Raw genomic sequence first — 20156 nt, 5'->3', positions numbered from 1 at the left:
ATTTGTTTTTAGTCATCAAATGGTTCATTAAATCAAGAGTTAAAAATACCCTATGCATGTACCAATTGTCTCCTCCTTTTTTTCATTTTCTGTGGTCCTGCTGGCTTCTCTCCCTTAAGGTTCATGATCTAATATCTGCGGATATTTGATTGTTTGGTATATGATTAACTGATGTTAGTGGCTATGCAGTGGTGTTTGATGCTTTAATATTAATGAGTAAAATTGAGTAGTAACATGACTTATTTCAGATAGGCATTACTTCTGTGTATAAAGTGGCTTGGTTAAAATTGACCCCATATAATGTGGCATAGCTTTATATAGAAATATAATAAAATCATGGTAAAAATAATTCAAGGAATGTATGACAGGGTTTTTGCTGCTGCTGAAATAAGTTTTCAGTCTCTGGGTGGTTCAAGGATATAAGATGAATTTACATTATTTTTTGTTGTATTTTATTTAAATTAAATTGGTTGGGATCACCTTATGTTCCTCCACCATTTATTACCTTTGTCTCTGTATCCTTTAGAACAGAGATACTCTGCAGTTCTTGTACTTCTAGACAGTCTGATCTCTTTAAAAAATCTTCCTTCTTCAAACACCCGGTATTAAACTAACATGTGTAGTGGCTGTTACTTGTAATAACCAGAGTTAATATACTGAATTCCAGTGGTTTTAAATTATGTGCATATTTTTTTTATTGGAAACACAACTTCTGATATTTAAAAATACACATAAATGTCCAAACATTTCATTGAAAGATGTGAAAACAGACTTCTAGGGCCTGAGTCACTGCTGGGTTCTGGGCATGAACTTATAGGTAGGGAGCTGCTTTTGTTTTTGTTTTTAAAATAAGGACAAAGTTTATTTATTTTTTAAAATTTTATTGATTGATTGATTGATTGATTTTTGGCTGCGTTGGGTCTTCATTGCTTTGCGTGGGCTTTACCTAGTTGCGGTGAGTGGGGGCTATTCCTCGTTGCGGTGCGTGGGCTTCTCATTATTGTGGCTTCTCTTGTTGCGGAGCATGGGCTCTAGGCACGCGGGCTTCAGTAGTTGCAGCACGTGGGCCTAGTAGTTGTGGCTCGCAGGCTCTAGAGCACAGGCTCAGTAGTTGTGGCGCACGGGCTTAGTTGCTCCGAGGCATGTGGGGTCTTCCCGGGCCAGGGTTCGAACCCGTGCCCCCTGCGTTGGCAGGTGGATTCTTAACCACTGTGCCACCAGGGAAGTCCCAGGGAGCTGCTTTTGTATTCCAAGTAGTAGCACGCTTGGCAGAGAAGCTCTCGGGGAAGCTATCACTCAGAAAGAGGAGTTTGGGGTGTGTGTGTGTGTGTGTGTGTGTGTGTGTGTGTGTGTGTGTGTGCGCACGCACATGCGTAGTGGGGAAGAGGTTTGTAGGAAATTTATAGCAAGCATATTGAAGACACTTTGATTACCATTTAAAATATTTTCATATATATGTTATCCCTATAATAACAGGTTGTGTTTCTAATACCATTACTGTAAAATGTGAAAGTTTTTGTTTTAATCCCCATTTGATAGTTTTCCCCAGAGCCACTGTTAACAGTTTGTGTATCCTTTCTGTTGTTTTCTATGTATTTTTACATTAAATGTGAAATATAGTTTTATGTGGTTTACATAAATGACATTTAAAAATATATTCTGAAGATAATTTTTTGTCAGTTCACATAGAGTTACTTAATTCCTTTTAGCTGATTTGTAGTGTTCAGAGAAACAGTGATAGAATCATCTCTTGGGTCCTTGAGTTGCCAGCAGTGTTGCAACAAACATGTTTGTGCTTGTGCTGTGTTTCTCTAGGATGCCTTGAAGTGGAATTACATATAGTTACATTTAGATAAATGTTGCCAGACCACCCTCTTAGAAGTGTGTGCTTGTATCAATTGAGTATGAAAGTGCTAATTTGTCCCATTTCATAGCCTACTTGAGTCCCCAAGTATCTTAGATGTGAGTTTTTTTAAGATAATAACTTGATATCTCATTGCTTAAGCATTTAGTAACAGTTATTGGTTTTACAAATCCTTTTGAAATAAAGTAGGATGAGTATGGGGAAATTGTTCATTAAGGGTCATTCCTCCTATATACAGTTGTGTGGGACGTATTTTAACTTTTTTACAGGATCAGTCCATGTTTAAAGGTTGTCACAGAAGGGAAATTTAACATGTCCTTCAAGTTAATTTGCTGTTATGTAAACTTGATAATCAGGAAATAACATTTGGAGAAAGTGCCTCATTTTTTTTTTTTTTTTTTTTTTTTGTGGTACGCGGGCCTCTCACTGTTGTGGCCTCTCCTGTTGCGGAGCGCAGGCTCCAGATGCACAGGCTCAGCGGCCATGGCTCACGGGCCCAGCCGCTCCGCGGCATGTGGGATCTTCCTGGACCGGGGCACGAACCTGTGTCCCCTGCATCAGCAGGCGGATTCTCAACCACTGCGCCACCAGGGAAGCCCGAAAGTGGCTCATTTTGCAATTTGACTTCCTTTTATTTGGTCTATATAGCATACAAAGAACAAATTAGTATTCTCTTAAGATGATTATTTGAACATAGATGACATTTATTTTGTCACAGCTCGTCTAAGTTCTTCTTCATATATTTACTTCACACATGTTGCTATGTATAAGCAGTGACTCCTGTTCTTTCTGATGGGTGCTCCCTTCCTGGAGATGGCAGGATTAACGTTGATGCTGGGCTTGCCTGCCATTCACAGGAGTGGAATCATGGTGTGGTGGGAAAGCGTTGGGAAGATTCAGATTTAAACCTCAAAGTGACGTGACTTTTTGAGCTAGTTGCTGAACCTCTGGGAGGTTCCGTTTTCTCTATGTGTAAAATAGGATTGACAGTTCCTATTTATGGGAGTTTTTGTAAAGAGTGGAAATTCTGTGTATTAAGTACCTGAACATAGAAGGTACTCAATAGCTTGTAACCATTAACAGTCTGTTGACAACCTTTCTGCTTTAGAATGCTTTAGGAAGCAATTTTAGGATGAATTTTAGGAGAAAAAAGGAAGTTCTCCTAATTTGCAACAGAGCCACTTTGGCCTACCCAGTGAACTGGTGGAATAGTAATAACTGGAAACATTTGGGAGTGCTGGCCACTTTAAAAACAAACTTTTTGCCAAACTATTGTGTCTCCTAGTACAGCAGTTTATTTTAGATAACATTTTATTAGTTCTAAGTCTTGTTTAAAAAAAGATTGCTTCTAGCGCGTCCGGAGCCTGTGCTCCGCAGCGGGAGAGGCCACAACAGTGAGAGGCCCGCATACCGCAAAAAAAAAAAAAAAAAAAAAAGATTGCTTCTAAAGACGCAGATGTAGAGAATGGACTTGAGGACATGGGGAGGGGGAAGGGTAAGCTGGGACAAAGTGAGAGAGTGGCATTGACATATATACACTACCAAATGTGAAATAGATAGCTAGTGGGAAGCAGCCACATAGCACAGGGAGATCAGCTTGGTGCTCTGTGACCACCTAGAGGGGTGGGATAGGGAGGCTGGGAGGGAGACGCAAGAGGGAAGAGATATGGGGATATATGTATATATATGGCTGATTCACTTTGTTATAAAGCAGAAACTAACACACCATTGTAAAGCAATTATACTCCAATAGAGATGTTAAAAAAAAAAGATTGCTTCTATTTCTGGCAATATGGAGGATTAGAAATGCTTACTGATACAGTTCAACTAAACATGCTAGATGATATAGCAAACATACATATGCACATGTTTGTATTATATATTAAAATATATATAAATCTTAAAATACATATAAATCTTTTAAATAAGTAGCTGAGCTGGTGGGAGAGTAAAGGAATTTTTATGAGGCTGGGGTCAGTTAATGCTGTAGATTTGATGTGTGCCCTGAAAGTACCTGCCAATTCCTGGTAGCCTAGAGCCTGAGTTTTGATAGTCTCTGAACATGGGGCACAGGAGATAAAGGCTGAGGCCAGACCAGTGTAAAAAGACAAATGGAAGACCCGTGCATAATATAAGGACTCTCAAAGGGCAACATCCTCCCAGGAGGAACCATCAAAAAGAATTCTTAATCATAATATCATACTTGTACTCTTCTGAGGCCAGAATTAATACTATCTGTGTGGCTTAAAGAAAAAAAAAAAGGAGAGGTTTGAAGTGGATTGATAGTGAATCCAGCAGAAGAGAATACATATTTCTGGAAGAATTCTCTTTAAAGCAAGGACTCTTAAGCTTCCCTGCAGGCAGAGTCCCAAGAATATGAGCTCATACTCTAATATAAATGAACATATAATCTATTCTAAGTGAGAGTCAGCAGATAAAACAAACTACATAAACTCTCAAAGATTGCAGATATTAGAATTACCGTATAGAACATAAGATCAACATATTTGCTGTATAGAAGTAAATTAAGAAGAGACTGAGAATATGATGTAGGATCAAGAGAATCAAAATTCACTAGACAGATTTGCAAAAGATCCAAAGAGATCTTCTATAAATGATGCATACATAGTAATTTAAATTAAAAAAACCAGGTTGATTAAACAGATTAGACACAGTGAAAGGGAGGGAAGATAGACCTGAGGAGACCAAGATTAAAAATAGAAAAGAAAGGTTAAGAGATGTGGAGGGATAGAATGAAATGTCTAACATGTTGAATCAGAATCTCAGAAGAATGATAATAGGAGGGAGGATACATAATTCAAAGATAAAATTACTGAGACCTATCTGTCCAAAACTGGTGAAGTATACAAATCCTCAGACATAGGAAGCCAATGAATACTAAATCAGATAAATAAAAGGAAATTCATACTTAGAGACATGATAACAAAACTGCAGAATATTGAAGACTTTGGGGGTAGAGGAAGCAATTACAGAGAAAAGACATATAACTCAGAAAGGCATGGCAGACATATGGCTCACATCTTAACAGCAAATGTAGAAGCCAGAAGATAGTATGATGATATCCTCAAAGTGATGAGAAAAAAATCATCAACCTAGAATTCAAGATATCATCATTCAAGAATTAATGCAAAATAAAGACATTTTCAACTAAAAGAATAATTAAAGGTGTAATCATTTTGTGTTTTTTTACTGTTTTGTGAGTTGGGAAGAGGAAAGGAAGAAAAGTCAGGTGGTAGGGGAAGAGCAGTGAGGTGACTAGGAGGTTATTTGTGATTTAACCTCCCCGTGAGCCCTAGAATACTTAGTAAATTCCATTAAAAAATTAAGAAACACTTTGTGTGAGTTGATTGCTTCTGATGACTGATAAAAGCTGGATTTGATTGTCTTTGCAGTTTGTAAGGCTGAATGCTAATGTCCATGTTATCGTGAATTGAGGAGAAGGAACTCAGACCCGGGGGGTGGGGTGGTGGGTGGATGGCTGTGAACACTCTTAAGGCTATGATTTTGGGGTTCAGACCAGGTTTAATGAGTTCTCCCAGGAGAAAGGGATGCCCTGGCTGACAAATGTTAAGAAAAAAAGTCATCTTAAGTTTGCTATTTGGAATAGAATCCCATTCACAGCAAGTTACATAGTCAAGACCAGTCTGCTTGCTCATTGTTTACTAGACCATGCATGCCCCGGAGTTAGTGCAAACAGCTGCATTTCAGAATATATTTTTGTCTCTGTAAATTTTCTTTTTGAATAGTCTTTCATAAGCTTTGATGGAAAGCTAGCTTATATTGTTACTGTATGTATCTACTTTCATCAGAGTGGCTATAGTGAAGTGAGATGGTAGTCTAGGATTGGTTAAAATTTTAAGAACAGAGCAGGGTTCTTAGACCAGGGCCAAAATCTTAAACTTTTCAGTTGAGGTCACTGTGATAAAAACAATCTGCATTTTGACTACTCTTTGGATTTTATTAGAGTATCCATATAATCGTTTGCTCATTTGTGAATTATGGACATAATAAAATGCCCTTAAAAGCTGTATCTCCTAGAGACTTCAATAAAGAGATTTGAATGGAATATGAAAATAATTTGAATTCATGTTTTTGGTGTTTTATTGTTTTCTTTTGAATGTAAATAAAAGCCAATGTTACCATGATGTGTTTGGTAACTTACTGTGGGTGCAGACTTAAGAGACTGAGTCTCTAGGCTCTCCCTTTATGTTTTTAATCCCTGTCTGTCAAAGTCAGAGCCAGACTTCTTTGGCTGATCTTAAACTGGATAAAATATCTGTTTACATATTCAGAATAAACAACTAAAACCATTTTGTTTTCAACTAATGAAATCACCCTGTGAATGAATCAGAAGTGTTGGAAGCCATTACATGAGTTTGGTTTTTATGATTTTTGTGGCACAATCTACAGTGAATACTCTGAACATGGAGTTTCAGTGAAACTTGTAAGTTGCTTGGCTTTGAGAACATTTCTGTGATCATGGTCATGTTGGCTTGATGGGACTTGACAATCCTTGAAATTGGCTTTTATTAACTTTAGGCTCTTCAATATAACTTATTGAAACTAGCCATAAAGTATACAGAACTGCTCAAATTATCTGATTTAAAACAAAGATTTGTATTGATCTTTCGATAGCCAAGTAGTTGGGAAGGCTAAAAGTGATTTATTTTTCTTGTTTTACATAGATTAAACCCAGGATAATTATCAAGTTTCATTACGTAAATCCTGTTCGGCACAGGAAGTTGGAATATTCTCTTTCTTAGGAATGTATCTGATTATAAAAAAGACTATCATAATTCTTGGTGGAATCATCATCAGTATCTGCGTAGGAAATCTCCACTCTCCTACTTACTCTCAGTTGCCAAAAGTACACACATGACTTTCTGATACGTGTTTTAGGAGTCTTTTCTCCTCTCTGAATCAGGGGAACCAAATTCCTTTTGAACCGAGTAGGGTGTAATAAGTAAGATACTTAAGAACCTGGTTCCTCTTGGTTTTGTTCTTAAGTGCAATAGAATTAAGTTTTGTAAGCATGCTGTCATTTTTAGGTAGAAAGATGATACCTAGATGTTTATAGACTATAATATTGCAAGAGCTGGCTCATCAGGTACAGGACTATCCGTGCACAGTGTGAAAATAAATGTCAAACAAAAGCACTTAATCTGGTGGGAAATTTAAGGCAAGATGCTAAAATAACACTTTACAATTTTTGAATTTATTTCTTAAAAAGTAGTCAACTTGTGAGTGTTCCAAAGGAGGTATTCATTACTGCTGTTCAGGGACAAACCCTTCAAGTGGAAAATAAAACTTAAATCATGGTCACAGAAGTTTTTATGTAATAAAGTCAGGCCATTTATGCCAGTTATGGCTTGTCATATATTACTTCAGAAATGCTTGGCAGGTTTGTTCTCAGTGACTCATTACCCATCCTAAAAGTATCAGTAAAATGATACTGAGTAGAAATCGGACCTCAGACCCTCCTAGGACTCTTTAACTGCCCCCTGCCCCACCCTTCTGATTTCTGAAGGTAAGGGGAGGGAGCTGTGTACACTGGGGAGGTAAGGAGATTTATGAAATAAAAAATATTCTTGGTTTCTAGGAGAGAAAATTAATGTTTCTTTTCTTTCTCTTCTAGGTTGTCCTTTTACTCGGGCCACTCTTCGTTCTCCATGTACTGCATGATGTTCGTGGCAGTAAGTACTTTGTGTCTGTTGATGGTGGCTTACGTGCTGCCTGCCCTTTATGTGTTCAGCTTTGGTGTCCTCTCCTGTGAGACCCCCTCCAACATTCTCATCAGCTTCACTTCTCAGTCAGCTGTAAGCCATTGCTGGCTGCACTAAGTTCAGAGGAGAAATGGGTGCCTGTGCTCCTGCCAAAGTCAGTTACAATTGTTTGAAACAGCTTTTGTCCTTCATTTAGAGGAAGCAGATAGGTGCGTTGTATAGCAAGCTGCAAATTGGAAACCTTCAGGGTAATAGGGAGTCTTTACTCCTGAAGCAGACAAGTGGTGGAGGACACTTGTCACTTTTCTGACAATGGTAGAGGTCTAAACAGATAACCATCAAGTCTGCAAGCCTGGTGCTAAGAATCAGGTGACGTGTCCCCTTACTTTGGGACATATTTTCTGAAGAGGTTTTTTGGAACATACAAACAGCTTCTGCATAACCCAGCAGGTCACTGCTCTGAAATACAGGCCAAGGAAGGTGACTGCTGCCCCTCACAAGCTCACCCTGACAGGACCCCCGGCGTCGTCTGCATGGCATGGTGCTGAGCAGCCTGGCCTTCCCTGAGGGCTGCTGGGGTGAGGAGTTGGGGCTATTGCACATGAAGGCAGCTGTTGTTGCTCCTATTTGATCAGGTTTTATTTTCCGTCCACTTTGTGAAACATTTCCCAGACTGCTTTCCATGGGACTAGAAAGGTTCTAACTAAAGGGAGAGCCAGTTGCTGCTTCAGGAGCTTGTCATCTATACAGTCTCCCGATGGCGATTCTAATTGCACTTGCATTATACAAAGTCAACAGTGAAGAATTAGAGAAGACTGGCACCCGTATTTTGCATATCAAACTAGAGATGAATGTGTAGTGAGAGTAATTAGTGGAAGACCAGGCTTTAGGGCACACACAAGGGGTCTTTAAAAGTCAATTTAGGGCTTCCCTGGTGGCGCAGTGGTTGAGAGTCCTCCTGCCAATGCAGGGGACACGGGTTCGTGCCCCGGTCCGGGAAGATCCCACATGCCGCGGAGTGGCTGGGCCCATGAGCCATGGCCCCTGAGCCTGCGCGTCCGGAGCCTGCGCTCCGCAACGGGAGAGGCCACAACGGTGAGAGGCCCGCGTACCGAGAAAAAAAAAAAAAAAAAAAGTCAATTTAATTGACTTTTATTTTTTTTATAATGTCTTCTGTGTCTGTGTGTCTGTCTGTCTGTATGTATAAAATTATCAAAATTTGGTGGGAAAAGAGGGAGAGGAGAAGATCTCTACCTTAACAGATCAGCTGTAATTTTTGTCTTCCTTTTCTTCATAAGTGGATTTTTTTATATAGTTGTGCTATGTAAATTTGCTGTTTCCCATTCCCCTTCCCCCTCTGATCACATTAAGTGCTATATGATATTAAATTCATGACATGGATTAAAGATTCACGATGTGTATTGTTAAGAGTAGCCTGCTGGGAGTTATTTGGTTTCATTTAGAGAGAATTTTTTACCAAGTCTTCCTTTTATTTGAAAAAAAAAAATTCCAAAAAATGAAAGAACGTAAAATTTATAAAACGTAAAAATTGCAGATGTGTTATATAAAATTCAAACCCAAACTTCAAAACCTTTTCAATATAGCTAATTTTTGTCTTCTTCAACATTTCTGAAAATTGCAAGGCTTTCATCTTATGTTAATTTTGCGAGGAAGCACCAATTCAGCAGAATTTAGAGCTTCCTTTTTATGTTTTGTTTTGTTTTGTTTTGTTTTTTGTGCGGTAGGCGGGCCTCTCACTGTTGTGGCCTCTCCCGTTGCGGAGCACAGGCTCCGGATGCGCAGGCTCAGCGGCCATGGCTCACGGGCCCAGCCGCTCCACGGCATGTGGGATCTCCCCGGACCGGGGCACGAACCCATGTCCCCTGCGTCGGCAGGCGGACTCTCAACCACTGCGCCACCAGGGAAGCCCTAGAGCTTCCTTTTTAAAATATTCACCCAATCCTTTTTAAAATATTCACCCAAATGTTTCTGAAAATGTGCTATGGGAAATGTGACTTATTTGATGGTAGTAACAGCAGATACTACTGTTCTAGCAATCTCTGTTCATTTATCTTTCTAGGAAAAATTACCATGTTTTCTAAAGGGAGCCACCATATTTTTTTCTCTTTAAACAGGACATGGGGACTGCGGGAGAAGGGGAAGGCTAGCAATGGCTAGAGCTACTAATATATCCTGAGAACTTTTCCCAAAGCAAAGTTTGTGACTATACTGAATGGCTTTTGAATGTTTGTATGCCCCAGAGCCAGACATCACCAGGGCTACTTTTGTGGTTATTCACTCACCTGTGTGTCAGTATCTTTAAGTCCCTCTTTATGAGAGAGGACTAAGAATCTGAGGTTTGGTTGATATTGAGGATGATTTGCATTTACACTACTCTTAAGTTTTGACTCCTTCTGAAAGCTCCCATGAAGTAGGAGAGGAGGGATGATTGCCACCCGTTCACAGATGGGGAAATAGGGGCCTTGGGAGGAGGCTGCTAAGGTCTACAAGCTCTCTGGGAATCTCTTGTTAATCGGGCTCCCTTGCTTTGTTGACTACTTGAGTGAGCTGGACCCTAGTCCAGTTATTTCGAAGAAGGTCAGGTGATGCAGATCTCTGAACCGTTTTTAAAAAAAATAAATGTATTTATTTTATTAGAAATTTATTTATTTTATTATTATTTTTAGCTGATTTGGGTCTTCGTTGCTGCGCATGGGCTTTTCTCTGTTTGCGGCGAGTGGGGGCTACTCTTCTTTGCAGTGCACAGGCTTCTCATCGCGGTGGCTTCTCTTGTTGTGGAGCACGGGCTCTAGGCATGTGGGCTTCAGTAGTTGTGGCTCGCGAGCTCTAGAGCGCAGGCTCAGTAGTCATGGCGCACGGGCTTAGTTGCTCCGCAGCATGTGGGATCTTCTTGGACCAGGGCTCGAACCCGTGTCCCCTGCATTGGCAGGTGGATTCTTAACCACTGCACCACCAGGGAAGCTGGAAACCATCTTATTTTAAGAATAAAGTACAGGCATACCTTATTTTATTGTGCTTCACTTTATCACACTTCACAGATAGTACGTTCTTTGTAAATTGAAGATTTGTGGCAACCCTGCACCAAGCAAGTCTGTGGGCGCCATTTTTCCAATAGCGTTTGCTCGCTTCATGTCTCTGTGTCACATTTTGGTAATTCTCAAAATATTTCAGACTTTTTCATTATTACTGTTATATCTGTTATGGTTATCTGTGATCAGTGATCTTTGATGTTACTGTTACAAAAATATTACAACTCGCTGAAGGCTCAGATGATTGTTAGCATTTTTTAGCAATTATTTATTTTTAAGTTAAGGTATGTACTCTTTTTTAGACAAAATGCTATTGCACACTTAATGGACTGTACAGTATAGCGTAAACATAACTTGTATATGCACTGGGAAACCAGAAAATTCATGTGACTCTCTTTATTGCGATATTCACTCTCCTGCAGTGGTCTGAAGCCAAACCCACAATATCTCCAAGGTATGCCTGTATTAAGAGACCTTATGAGGCAATAGCATTATATAGTTAAGTGTTACAAGGTCAGTCTTGGAAAGGCAAAATAAAAATAAACCAGCTTCAAAAAATACCTTGTTCAACAATCAAATTTTGAAAATGAGGTTGTACAACTAGATCCTTTAATGGAAGCTATATGTTTTTTTTTTCTTCAGAAGTTTTAGACAACAATAGAAAGGTGATATCCTACTCTTCAGTGATAGTAAAATAATGGAAGAATGTTTACGTAGTGTCATAGACATTGAGTTTCCTTATTTTTTAAAAAAGTGTAATTTTTTGCACAAAAGGAAAAATGTGTACAGCTTCTTTTTTCCAGCGTGGTCCTGTGCACTGGGAAGTCCTCACTGTTTATTCTGACAGTGTTGTCTTTGTGACCCATATCGTGAGGCTCTTCATAAAGTGACCCACAAGTGTTAGCTTCTCTGTGTTTTGGGGGAGGCCTCTCTGCACTTGGCAGTGAAGCATTTGCTGCCTGCACGGTGGAGCTCCTTCCTACAATGCTCCTCTCTGGGCTTGAATATCTAGTTATTTTGAGCAAATTGACTCCTGACCTTCTTGCCTGGAAGAATAAGAACATTGCCTTTATGAATCTCTAGTAATATCCCAGCTAAGCAGTTTTTATTTCTTTAAAAATATCAGGCATAGTAGCTTATTTTCAATCCATTTTCAGCAGGTTTTACTTTGCTAAGAGAGATTGGACACTTTATCCTGCATTGAGCCGTACGATTTACATGGGGTTTTCCTGACCAGAAGCCCTACCTGGAAGAGTGGCATTTGCTCATTTTGGAGGCAAAAACTACCCCTGAAACCTTCCTTTTCACAAAGGCCAGTGGTGAGGCCTGGTTTCAGTGAGAGCGTTCCTTGGAGGATATTGGTCGAGTCGCAAGGCAATTCTCTTCAAACTAGTTTCTGCTTTCTGAAACTGGGCTCTGCAGTCAGTGGTTGTAATGGATTTGCTCTGAGCTTTTGATTTGACTCACTGGTCAGGTTCAAGACAGGGAGGAATGGATAGACCTCACTGCAGTTTCCTTTCGGGGCCTTGAGGTTAACTCCCTCTCCGTATCACATCCTCCTGTGGTATTTGTCTATCCTCCTCTTTTTATTAGATGAAAATGGGGCGAGGGAGGAGTGTAAAGGTTAGTGAAGTATATGCTGTATCTTTGTCTTTCCTGGTAACTTGTTTTCATTTCCCAACTTGTGTCTCCTGGAAATCCAAGGCCTGTTGCGTTTTCCTGTATCTTAGAGCAGGGATGCCACCAGGTAGGCTCATGTGTTCCTTTTATAAACATGACTGTTCTCTTAAATATCTCAGGACAGTGTTCAGATTTGTGGGGGAGGTAGGCATAGGAGGAGGTGTAATCCTTTATACGCGAGCGAAGACTGGACACCTAACTGGGGATTCTCCCCCATCCATTCTCTCTCCTTGGCTCACCCTTGTGTTAATTCCCTTTGCTTCCCCTCTTAAAAACTTGTTACCACTGCAAATCCAGCTCAGTATAAATCCCTGGATTAGGCCCTTTTCTACCTGCCTCTTTATGTCTACAAGTCTTCCCCTGCTGACTGGAGTTCTGTGGATTGCCCTGTAACGCGCCAGCTGCGTTTGTTTTCATTCTTTGTTCCTTTGCTGTCCTGCACTGGGGCTTCATGAGTCCTGTACTATCATAGTGTGAAGCTTTTGCTTCTGGGAAGCTCCTCAGTGAAGTGCTGCAGGTTATTGCTTTTGTTCTGCTGTTTCCACCTTGTCTTTTATTTCTAGTTGTGAACTTTCTATTTTGGAGCTTCTTCCTTCACCAGAAAAGTTGGATGTTAGGATTGGGAGGGATCCAGAGGCTAGAATCTCTCATCAAGCAGTACCCTCTTCCCCCCAATGCAATACCCACTGGGCAAGTCAGCTAGGCCAAAGTGAAGCATGTTCAGAGAAGAATGTTAGAATGGGCCTGAGAGAATGATAGATGAGTCATTCAGCTTAGGGGCTCACACCCTTGCAGAAAAAAAGTCATAGAAGTAAATCCCATGCCTAGTGCCACAGTTCTCTTGTAATGGTGCCTTCAGTGGACATTTAGTATGTTTGTTCTGATGTGGGATTTTATTTTTCTAAGTTTTTCTCCTTGTTTGAACCCAGGTGTACAAACAGCCTGTTTTCCTTTTCATTTGAAACGTAGCTTTTTAAAAAGTAAAACTTTTTTTTTTTTTTTGCGGTACGCGGGCCTCTCACCGCTGCGGCCTCTCCAGTTGCGGAGCACAGGCTCTGGATGCGCAGGCTCAGCGGCCATGGCTCACGGGCCCAGCCGCTCCGCAGCATGTGGGATCTTCCCGGACCGGGGCACGAACCCGCGTCCCCTGCATCGGCAGGCAGACTCTCAACCACTGCGCCACCAGGGAAGCCCCCAAACTCTACCACTTGAGTCACAGAAATTCAAATTTAAAAATAAAACAGGATTTTGGTTAAACAGAGAGGAGGCTGTTAACTGGCTTTTTTTTTTTAAAACATCTTTATTGGAGTATAATTGCTTTACAATGGTGTGTTAGTTTCTGCTTTATAACAAAGTGAATCAGTTATACATGTTCCCATATCTCTTCCCTCTTGCGTCTCCCTCCCTCCCACCCTCCCTATCCCACCCCTCTAGGTGGTCACAGCACCGAGCTGATCTCCCTGTGCTATGCGGCAGCTTCCCATTAGCTATCTGCTTTACATTTGGTAGTGTATATATGTCCATGCCACTCTCTCACTTCGTCCCAGCTTACCCTTCCCCCTCCCCGTGTCCTCAAGTCCATTCTCTAGTAGGTCTGCGTCTTCTTTATCTTTTGGTTGTAAGCAGCTGACTTATGTAGATCTCCGAGAGGAGAGGATGGTTTACAGTAAAGACATACATGGATTAGAACAAACACACCACCAGGAACAGAACTTTTTCCATGTGTCTCATTGACCACCTGGTTTTTTTACAGTGTGGCTGCCACTCCACACCGTGGCTGCTTCATTCTTTTCTATTAAATGGCTCGTTCTTATCTAACCATAGGTTTTGCTTCCTCTTAACTTTAGTCTGCAAGTAGCCTATCATGTATCCATTAGGTGCCATTTCTACAACTTTTGAAAATAGAGAACTCCTTCTTACTCCCAGTGTAAATCCCAGAGGGCACATTACAGCCCAGAAGATTTCTAGGTCAAGCCTGTCATAAGTCATACTCAGTGCCCTCCCAGAAAATAAGGCAGGGCTATGTGGTCCCCTTCAATTTTGTCTGTGGATCAGCAGTTTCCCCCAGAGGGGAAATTGAAAGTTTTTTTAAAAAAATTAATTTTTGGCAGCGTTGGGTCTTTGTTGCTGCACGTGGGCTTTCCCTAGTTGCAGAGAGCGGGGGCTACTCTTCGTTGCGGTGTGTGGGCTTCAGTAGTTGCGGCTCACGGGCTCTAGGGTGCGTGGGCTCAGTAGTTGTGGCTCGTGGGCCCTAGAGCACAGGCTTAGTAGTTTGGGCGCATGGGCTTAGTTGCTCTGCCGTATGTGGGATCTTCCCGGACCAGGGCTTGAACCTTGTGTCCCCTGCATTGGCAGGCGGATTCTTAACCACTGTGCCACCAGGGAAGCCTGGGAGAATTGAAAGTTGTAGATACTGTCACTGAACCAGTCTGGTACCATATAGAACATTGGATATGGAGTTCTGTAAGTTCTAAATCTTAAGAGATAAGCCACTGAATGCCTTACCTCTGATGGGTTTAGTGCACACGTGATTAACATATGCATATGTGGGAAGAAGGGGAACAGCGGAGGTTGCAAAGGCAGGGACCTACAGAGCCTTTTTATTATCAGCTCTGGCATTAAAGCATGAGCTGTCCCTGTATCTAGTTCTAATAGTGCTGAGAAGCATCAGATAGTCAGTTCCTCTGAGACAGTTAGGGAAAGATGGAGGAATGGAGACTTCTTTTTAATGAAACATATATACTTTCTTCTCCCCTCTCAAAGGACAAGGAGTAGAATTTAAAAAGTTATAAATCCACAAAGTCAAAGAATGGAAAACGAGACAATAAGCAAGAGGTAAAGATTCTGGAAAGCAGTTAAGTGAGTGGTAGGAGGAAGCCAAGTGTCTAGCGCCTCCAGAGAGTGGGAGCTTAAAAGATTTGCACCGCAGAACCTGAGAAAGGATGAGGAAGTGGAGCCACCAGAAAGAGAGCATGGTGTGCTTTGTTGGACCTGCTCATGTAGGACAGACTTTGGGCTGGCAACATGGGAGGGGAGTTGTCGAGGTCTGGAGTTGTTCAGGGCATGTCTGTCAACTGTGGAACTCAGCTGACCCAAGGTTCAAGAAACTCAATGTTAACCGCTTTGGGGTCTACTGAAATGGAAGTGTCTTCCCCGGGAAGAGCAGGGCTAGAGGTGGTACCCAGCTTTTGTAGAGCTACATTGAGTACCCTGGACCCAGGGAAACACAGAACAGGCATATAGGAAGCACACTCAATTAACCAACCTCACCCAGAGCTGAGAACTGTTCTGTGACCAGAGCCTGCACTCAGGCCATACGGCCATTAGTCAGCAGAAGGGACAGAACACAGAGTGGAGCACAAGGTTAGGTGTATGATCACAACTGGGGAATCCCAGAGCTCCCACAGCGGGGAGTGACCTCTGGATCCACACCGAGGGGACCATCTGTACTTGGGTAGACGTGTAAGAAGAAACTAGTAAGTACTTAGAGGGTAAAGGGTTCACCTCAAGTATATTGCAACTTATTTGATTACTGATCCATAAGTGAATGTTATTTTCACAGGGATGTTGAAGAAGAGATTGGGGCAAATTAATACTTATTTAACAGATGTGTGTAGGCTAACCTACCTAGGGTCAAAGTCAGGGTTCTTGCAAAGGAAAATATTGTTAGAGGGATTTTAGAATCTTAAGTGAGGAAGAGCCTTGAAAGTCCTGTCTCTGAGTTTCCTTTAGGTTAGGACTAGCTTTACGTCCATTTTAGAGTGCTTTTTTGCTTTTTGGTTTTTTTTTTATTGCTATGTCGCTAGCAGGGATGGGTGCAGTTCTCCCTAAGATGTCTGCATTCATGTAAGTATTTGTAATTCTTAGGTATATGTTTTTATAGTCTAAATAACACATGCCTTTAACCCTTATCTGAAAAGGTAGCTTAAGAATAACCAGAAGAGGGTCAGTTAGACTTTATATATGAAACTTGGCTTCAGCCCTAGTCAAGGAACTGTCCTCCTTAAAATGAACAAAAAGTTTTCCAATTAAAATATAACTAATGAGGTGAATCTTATCTGGCATGGCTGTGGAACCTAATTGGGCTTCAGCTGGCACATGTCAACTTTGCCCCAACCAGAACCAATTATCTTCCCAACTCCAGAATCTTGAGACAAGCCTCTTACTCCTTGCGTTTTTATAGCTTCAACAACAACAAACAAAAAAAGGGGAGAGGAGCTGTACAGAAAGCCAGTAGCACTTCAGCCTGCTAAGGAGTCCAACTCAGTTAAACAACTGGTATGCTCTGCTCTTTTAGGGTTAGATGTTTATACTATAAAGTACTTGATAAAAATTAGACAACCTCTGGGGCTTTTGCCAGGTGCTGAGAACTGAACACACACACAGCAGTGCCCAAAGAACTGGAAATGGATTTGTGTATCTATTTTAAAAAGGCAGCGTCATTGGGTACAGCCACATAATTAAATATAGTCCTCAGAAAACAATTTAAGTATATGAGCCATAGATTACTGAGCAGAGTTTTAAAAAATGAATATTAAGAAGTATATTCTTACTGGATAGAAGTTAGGAAAAAGAAATTTTTTTTAAATGAGACCATATTGGCTGAAAGGAGTTCATAGGAAACTATTCCAAATTCATTCTACATTACAGTCTTTAGGGATACACCCCAAAGTCAGAGGCAGGTTGACATGGCAAAGGCAAGATTCTCAGGTCTGATTAGAAAAGTCACAGAACTTAAAGGGTACAGGTGCTATTGAAAGAATAGACTCCTTTACTGGATCAGGACTAAACTACAAACTGTATTATTTACTTAGGCAGATTATTGTATTTTCTTATAAATACAGATTATTTATTTAGTCTCAGTTGCTCTGTTAAATAATTTGAGGCCAGAGGAGCTCTCAAGTAAATTGTTTGGGTGAATTAAGCAAACTTAGTTCCTAGACAGGCTGGGTAGAAAATATAGTAGCCTGGCCCAGGGTAAGGGCAACCTGTGCTCAGAATGCTAGCAGTTGATCCTAAGACTCAACACTAATGACAGTTATAATTCAAACTGGAAGGTGAGGAGCTGCCCCCTGAAATCTTGGAAGGTCAGAAACGCTTACCTTGTTCATAATTTGAAGAGTGGTCTAAGTAATAAATTATGTTACTAGGGCAGTAGTTCTTATTTAAAAAAATTTTTATCCTTTTGGTTTTGTTTTGGGATTAATTTTTAGGTATTAATGAGTACAAGAATGCTTGCCTAAAGCTCTGTTCCATATATAATAAATCATAGATTATTTAGTGAATATTAATATTTAGTGACTATCATTTTAAACATCAACCCTTTAGCAATGTGGTGATAATTAATACAAAACACAGTCTCCAGTTGGTATGTTAAGCTCTTTTCTTTATTTTTATCTTTTCTGTTAGTTTTATCTTCAAGCCAGGATGAAGGGAGACTGGGCAAGACTCTTACGCCCTACACTGCAATTTGGTCTTGTTGCCACGTCCATTTATGTGGGCCTTTCTCGAATTTCTGATTACAAACACCACTGGAGTGATGTGTTGACTGGACTCATTCAAGGAGCTCTGGTGGCAGTATTAGTTGTAAGTATACGGAGAAACACTTGGATAAATAATTAGAAAAAAATGTCCCAATGAGAAAACTATGCTAAGGCAGAGAATGTGGCTCAATAAATTGCTACTGGGTAAGGACCCCAATGTTATTAAAAGTCATTTTAGGATAGATAGCAAATAATACCTAAGTTACTTACTCTTTGCACAAGTTATTTAAAAATTTACTGAATTTTTTTTTTTTTTTTGTAAAAAGCTCTGGCTATAAACAGTTTTCTTTTTAGTGTGAATTGAAAAAAAAAAACTAATTTACATGAGGAATGACACTTTCATTAAGGGCTAGCAGAATGAAGCCATCTGCCCAATACATAATAGAGGCAACTCTCAGAATGTCCTTCACAAAAATTCCTGTTAGCCACTAATTTATTCGTACCCTTAACCTGTACCCTGTAATGTATATATCCTTTTGTTTATTTTTTGCACACTGCTTATTGCAACTTTGTATATGGTTTTTAAACTTATTTAAAATAATATCATTAAATACTTTGTCCCATTCTAAATGTTACCTGTTCTATACAGGCTGTATATGTATCAGATTTCTTCAAGGAGAGAAATTCTCCTTTTAAAGAAAGAAAAGAGGAGGACTCTCATACAACTCTGCACGAAACACCAACGACAGAGAATCACTATCGGAACAGTCACCAACCTTGAAGGTGGCAGAGTGCCCAGATGAAGTTGGCCTGCTTTCTAAAGGAAAATACTGCAACCAGAAGGCAAGAGGATGCGTCCTTCTTCCCAGTATACAAGCCTTTAAGGGGACTGCTGCTACTGTACCTCTTGGATGCCCACTTTACCTGTGTGTATATAGTTACATTTAACACAATGGTTATCTAATAGCTCTTAAGTTCATTACAAAAAATTTCAAGCCTTTCACTAAAACAAATGCCCCACCTGTACATTTTTTTATTAAAAAAATGTAATGCTTATGTACAACTGTGTATGTAATATACTTTCTTAGAATGATGCTTGATTTAAATATAATACATCAGACAGGTGGTGAACAATTTAAAATCCCACATTCCTTTACTGACTCTTTATAAGTAGAGGCTGGCAGCAAACACAATATCTCTCTTGATTTTGGTGATTCCTAAGAGAAAAGAAAATACGGTTTAAATTTTCCAGACCACAAAGAATGTAATTCCCCTCCCCTGGGGTTTTGAAGACAGCACAAGAATCCTGATTAAGTGAGATGGCAAGCCTGGAAAATACAAAACCTTGCTTGCCTGAAAGACACCTAGGAGTTCACAGCCACCTTTGAGAGATGGGAAACTTAGAAACCAGACTCTTGTTCTCATGACTCTTGAATCTAAAGTACCCCGTGTGTGCAGGGCTGTCTAAAATTATTCAGAAAGACCAGAAGGACTAAGCTGTCCAAGAAGTTAGTTGACCCAAAAGCATGAATTTTTCAGCCTGCAACGGAAGGCACTGTATTCCAGTTACCATGTGAAATTTTTTCTGGACTAAGGACTAAGGACAAACAAATTTTATCATACAGAAGTTTACAAAACTAGACTTAAATCTGGAGTGATTAAATAGGTCTGCCGCTATTTAGCAGTGTTGAAAATATAAGCCAGTTTTCATAAGCTTCTTCCTAGGATACTAAGTTGCGAGCAGAATCTTACCAGGTCTGACTGTGAGCAGCTAGTAACTCAGAGCAACTATGTGGCTGCTATTCTTTGATGTTTTAATTCATAGTCCTTTTTCTTGGCCAGCATTCAGATGGAATGAAATTATCTGCAAGCATGTATGCCTCCCCCCATTACTACCACCTTGGTCTAGCGGTTCCTTCCTGATCTGGTCTTCCTGCTTCCACCTTGCTAATCTACAGATTTCCTGTGATGCAACAGCAAGAACTGCCTTGTGAAACCCAAGTCAGAGCACACCACTCCTGTGTTCAAAACCTCCAATCATTTCAAAGGAAAAAGCTGAGGGCTGGGAGCTACATGACCATTCCTTTTCTTCCGCTGACCCCTACTATTCTACTCATTGTTCAGCTGTGCTCCATCCACACTGGCCTCTTGTTGTTGCTTAAGTATATCAAGTGTCTATGAAGGACCTAAACGCCACCTTCTGAGTAGGGGACCCTAGGCCATCATATCCATCCTCCAATTCCCTACTGTCTCTTCCTTTGTTTTTATTGCTCCCTGATATATTTTAATTGTTGACTTGTTTACTGTCCACCTCCCTGCACTAGAATGTGAGCCC

The 20156-nt window shown here is 40.5% G+C and overlaps 2 protein-coding genes across 5 annotated transcripts in view; one reads left to right on the top strand and one right to left on the bottom strand.

The window, feature by feature from the left end:
* Positions 1 to 18884, top strand: part of PLPP1 (phospholipid phosphatase 1) — a 112292-nt gene extending 93408 nt beyond the window's left edge. For both annotated transcript variants that reach the window (XM_059061139.2, XM_059061140.2), the window contains exons 4-6: positions 7521 to 7578; positions 17748 to 17924; positions 18471 to 18884. In XM_059061139.2, coding sequence (XP_058917122.1) covers positions 7521 to 7578; positions 17748 to 17924; positions 18471 to 18602 — 367 coding nt within the window. In that variant the 3' untranslated portion in view covers positions 18603 to 18884. The remainder of the gene's footprint in view (positions 1 to 7520; positions 7579 to 17747; positions 17925 to 18470) is intronic.
* The window catches only part of MTREX (Mtr4 exosome RNA helicase), a 136344-nt gene continuing 133891 nt past the window's right edge, over positions 17704 to 20156 (bottom strand). For all 3 annotated transcript variants that reach the window (XM_059061115.2, XM_067030974.1, XM_067030975.1), the window contains one exon: positions 17704 to 19038. In XM_059061115.2, the coding sequence (XP_058917098.1) occupies positions 18986 to 19038 (53 nt within the window). In that variant the 3' untranslated portion in view covers positions 17704 to 18985. The remainder of the gene's footprint in view (positions 19039 to 20156) is intronic.

The sequence above is a fragment of the Kogia breviceps genome, chromosome 4 (assembly GCF_026419965.1).
Source record: "Kogia breviceps isolate mKogBre1 chromosome 4, mKogBre1 haplotype 1, whole genome shotgun sequence".
Lineage (NCBI taxonomy): Eukaryota > Metazoa > Chordata > Mammalia > Artiodactyla > Physeteridae > Kogia > Kogia breviceps.
Note: the sequence above shows the minus strand (reverse complement) of the source record. Positions and strands in the feature narration are given on the sequence as shown.